Source organism: Chelonia mydas, chromosome 1, assembly GCF_015237465.2.
Source record: "Chelonia mydas isolate rCheMyd1 chromosome 1, rCheMyd1.pri.v2, whole genome shotgun sequence".
Lineage (NCBI taxonomy): Eukaryota > Metazoa > Chordata > Testudines > Cheloniidae > Chelonia > Chelonia mydas.
In genome coordinates this window covers 5,795,343-5,800,207 of record NC_057849.1, presented here as the reverse complement: position 1 = coordinate 5,800,207, position 4,865 = coordinate 5,795,343, and the positions used below count along the sequence as shown (strand labels likewise).

General features: G+C 43.0%; 1 protein-coding gene across 1 annotated transcript; it reads right to left on the bottom strand.

Annotated features, from left to right (window-relative positions):
- Positions 1-3,142: 3,142 nt before the first annotated feature.
- LOC119565302 (olfactory receptor 51G2-like) lies at positions 3,143-4,108 on the bottom strand. Its single transcript, XM_037889804.1, has one exon. It carries the CDS (start codon positions 4,106-4,108, stop codon positions 3,143-3,145), a length of 966 nt encoding a protein of 321 aa, XP_037745732.1.
- Positions 4,109-4,865: the final 757 nt, after the last annotated feature.

The following is a 4,865-nucleotide window of genomic DNA, read 5'->3' as shown; positions in this document are numbered from 1 at the left end:
TTTCCTACTCTAACCTCATAAGAAAATAGTGCAGAAAAAGGGATTTATCTGATTCCAGTCTCTGGGAAGCCATCTCGTGCAGTGGTGTTACATTCACCTTACGCAGAAAGTGTGCTCCCCAAAGTTACACCTTTCAACTTTCACCATTTATATGAAGATTTCACAAGGTACACATCTCTTTATACGTCACTAAAATACAACCCATCAGATCGTCCCAGTTCCCCAACGTAAGTGGGGGTATGCTCCTGCTTTTGTGGGGAACTTTCCTGGCTTCTGCACTACCCTGGTGGAATTGGCGAGCCAAAGAGTCTGAATCCTCACTTCCACTTTCTTTACCCAGAGGCCTGCCTGACCTCAAGGACTCCCCTTCCTGTCTCCTGTGTGGCAGAGTCCATGTAGCAGGGACACAGCTGGGCCCAGGATTCCTGGGAGGCTGAACCCCCAGTCTCATCGTGGGGGCTAGGGTGTTCCCTAGGATAGGGGCTAGGGTGTCCCCACTCCTGGGTACTCTCTTCACACCAAAACCTTCTCGAACCCACTGATCACTATATTAAGTTCAAAGCAAATATAATTTATTAAACAGCAGCTGTAAAAAAAGGAAAAAATGGGAAATGTTTGAGGAAACAAGGAACCCCGCTCTGTGGGCATGGGAAACACCACCATGGGATGTAAGAAATGTTCCCAATTTGTTCCTCACAGGTCCCCGGCCTAATGCCCAGGCCCTGGCTGCTCTGTGGTGATACTGCAGGTAAGGAGCCTGCTCTGGCACTGGGCACACTCCCTCAGGCTCTAGGTGGCAGGACCTTTCTCCCCAGCATCTGTCCTCCCACCAGATTCACAACCCACCTTCTGAGTCCAGCCTTCAACGCCCTCTTCTCTAGTGACGACTCCCTGTGCTGGGCGGTTTGCAGATGTCCCCACCTTACTCTCCCCAGCTGCTCATTGTGCTTGGCTGCCATGTTACTTGTTACATGGAAGGCACCCACTATCTTGGCTCTGGCCCCACAGATCATCTGTCTTTCTTTCTCTCCCCACGAGATACTCTCCTTGTGATCAGAAGAAGTGCATGAGTTGGAGCCCTCTCCGTTTAAAAGTTGAACAAAAACTTTTAAAAAGTTTTTTTTTTTTAAAGTTGATCAAAAGCTTTTTTTGAAAAAAAAAAGGGAACAAAAATGCCCCCTCACTTGCAAAGGAGCTGGAACAGGCCTGGGTACCTGGCCCACTGCCTCCAGAACTTGGAGATAGGTCTAGTTCCGAGACAGGCACCCAAACTGCAAAAGACATGGGCACTAATCAGCACTCTCAGGAGAGGGAGAGAGTGAGCAAGAGAGGGCCTTTGAATCTATGAAGAAGAGTATGGCAGACTGTGCAGAACAGATTAACAGAAGGCTTCATGGTATGCAGATTTCATTAATGAAGGGCATATTAAGGAAGGATTTCAACAAATAAGCTATATTTGTTATTAAGAATATTAATCACAATTATTTACTATGAAGAGCAAGGTAAAAATGCTGAAAAAATATATTTTATTACGGTGGCATCAATAGTGAAGCCACAGTTAAAGTTGAGTCAACTTTTGCTCTTAGAGCAGAGATTCAACTTCTTTATCTATGAAATATGTTGTAGGCTTAGCCAACATGACAAGACTTGCTCTCTGAGTGCAGAATGAGTTTTCAGAGAATTTACAAGTCAACCTGCTAAGTAGTTTAGGAATGCATATACATAGTCTTCCACCCTTAAAACTCCTTCTTCCTTATATGTATTCCACTGAATACTCTAATTGCCTGGACAAAACAGAATACTTTATTCCAGAAGGAGAAGCTTTAAGGGTACAGGACTGCAGTTTTGCTGACTGGGATTTTTGGGGGTGAACAATACAAGCCTTCCTTTTGGGAGGTTGTGACCATGGTCGCTGGAGAGGCTATACTGAGAATGCTCAATCAGGGCAAACTACAAGGGCAGAGAATCCCCAAATCTGGTGCCTTATTCTTATAATTGATTCACCAAAACAGTAACCAAACAGCTTCTATAATACCTTCCTGGTTCCCAAGAAGCCAAAATACAGTTCTCTTTAAGCAATCTAGCCTTTGGTTCCCACCCACCCAGCCAAATCCATCTATTAAGGGTTATATAAAATCTTATTCACCATCTGTAAATTTCTCCTACTCTCAAGAGATTGGACACATTTCACACCAGGTCAAATACACACTGACAGGCAATTCTTATTCACAAATCTAAGATTTATTTAAAAGAAAAAGAAAGAGAGTTATTGTGGTAAAAGATTGTTATACATACAGATATGAATCCAGTTCACAGGTCAGTTTCAAAGCAGAAATGGTGAGGCTGTCGATTTGTAGAAATCCTTCTGGAATTAATGGAAAAAGTCATAGTCCAATAGGCAGTCCATATACAGAGTGTTTTCAAATTCTTCCATGAGAATTGCAGGGCTAATCCACAAGTCCTCCATCTTGTTACTTGAACATCCCCTGACAAAGCTTAAGCAGCTCTGAGATAGTAAGGATCAGGCCCAAAAGGCCCCTTATAGCTGAAGTTCAGCTGATTACCTCTTGTCCCCAAATGACCACAGCAGGCCTTCCTTGGATGAAGAATAAGTAATGTGCATTTTTGCTTTGAAATAAATCTCGATTTCCTAAGTCTACACTGATAACTAGCAGCATTGATTAGCATAAGGCCATTAACCATTGAAATGGTTCACAGGTTGTTTACTACTAACTTCAGAGAGAAATAAAGACAAGGATATTATTATACCAGAAGTTTCATTGAAATGGTAATATCCCCTTTTGACATCTGAATCAAGAGAATAGGTCATGAAACATGACTTACAGGAACTGAAATTTATCATCTACAAACTAATTTGGTCACATTGTTGAACTTGTAATAAGATATAGGTAAACCCAGACAAATACAATTAGTATCTACTTTTGATTCTTTAACAATACAGGCCTATATTTCAAGAACTCTAGTTTTTTTACCGTGGCTTTGCTAGCTATCCATGAGGAACTGTCCTGTTTACAATTTCATTACTTTTCTAATATGTTCTTAAGGGTTCCTTTTAGTGACAGAGGCACTTGGACACCGCAGGCCATATTGGCTCCGAGAGAGACAGATTAGACAGACCAAATCAGTGCCCCCATTGGAGTCTGTTAGTGGAATAGTTTTGAAAGATCTTCATGATCCGTTTACGAATCTCTTTGGTTTTTATGCTGTATACAATGGGATTGAGCACCGGGGGGAAGAGGAGGTGGAGATAAGACAGAAAAATTTGACTCAGAGGGAGAGGCTGTTTCTTGAACCTGTGAATCATAGACAAACTGATCAGCGGTGTGTAGAAAAGCAGGATGACGCAGATGTGGGAGACACAGGTGTTCAGAGCCTTGACACGCTCTGGCCAAGATGTGATACTCAATACAGTCTGAAGGATCATGATGTAAGACAAGACAATGAGCACTGAGTCTAATCCCAGAGAGAAAAAGAGAATAAACAAACCATAGAAGCTGCTGGGTGTAGTGTCTGCGCAGGCCATCTTCATCACATCTTGATGCAAACAATATGAATAAGAGAGAGGTTTAATCTTGATGTACGGCCACCTCTTGAGAAGAATGACAGCTGGGATATGCAGACCAATACCCCTGATTATTATCGCCAGCCCTATGTTTCCTATCCTTGCTCTGGTTAAAGTCGAAGCGTATCTCAGCGGGTGGCATATTGCAACAAAGCGGTCAAATGCCATGGCTACGAGTACAGACGATTCCATGACAGAAAAAGTGTGAATAAAGAAAAGTTGGGTCAGACAGACATCAATGCCAATTTCTCTGGTGTTAAAAAGGAAGACGCTGAGCATTGTTGGCAAGGTGGAAACAGAAAAGCCAAGGTCGGTGACAGACAACATAGAAAGGAACAAGTACATGGGCTGATGGAGATTCTGTTGTGTCTTGATCACAAACAGAATCAGACTGTTTCCTAAAATTGCAATGAGGTACATGGAACAGAAAGGGATGGAGATCCAAGGGCCATCAGCTTCCAGCCCTGGGATGCCTGCCAGGAGGAATCTTGCAGGATTGATGTTGGTTTCATTGCAGGTTGGCATGATGCACTGAGGAGGTTCAGGTCAGTTTCCTAAACCACATCCCCTACAATTAAAAGCAACTTTAATAAAAATATGTGACCCCATGACAGAAAATATGGCCCATTCTGCCCCCGCTCTTCAGAAAGGTTGGAATCAGTACCTTGATTAAAAACCCTGGTGGTACTCTCACATCCCCAGATCAGTTAGAACATCCCATGACTAATAATATCCTGTTCTTATATAGAGCTTTGCATTTATAAATCTCAAAGTGATTTACAAAAGAGCTCAAGTATCAGTGGGTCTGATTCGAAGCCCATTGACACTCATAAGAAGGAGGATGTAGATCCTCATTTAACTGAGGGGGAAAGTAAAGCACAAAACAGTTAAGCAACTTGTGCAAGGTCACTCAGGAGATCAGTGACAGAACTCAGGTCTCCCGGCTCTCAGCTGACTGCCCCTTCACTATACTAGTCCACACCCTCTCCCCTAGATGGAGCTTGGCATATGAAGACTTGTATGAACTCATTATTAAAGGGAACATAAGAAAAGGTGAGTGGAGCTGCACCTAAACACTGGATCAATGATGTGTATTGTGAATGGTCCATGGGCTGAGAAGCGTTCATAGAAACTTCTCAGTGATGACTGACAGGGACTTGTCCAAAGCCACACAAGGAGGCTGTGGTAGAACAGGGAACACAATCCAGCTCTGCTCTGTTTTAGCTGTAAAGAAGGCTGCCCTTGCTGCTGTACATGATATTATTATTGGAGCGGGAGGGGA

Bases quoted from the DNA above. Each gene is read 5' to 3' on its own strand.
- LOC119565302 (XM_037889804.1), bottom strand. From the start codon at position 4,108: ATGCCAACCTGCAATGAAACCAACATCAATCCTGCAAGATTCCTCCTG.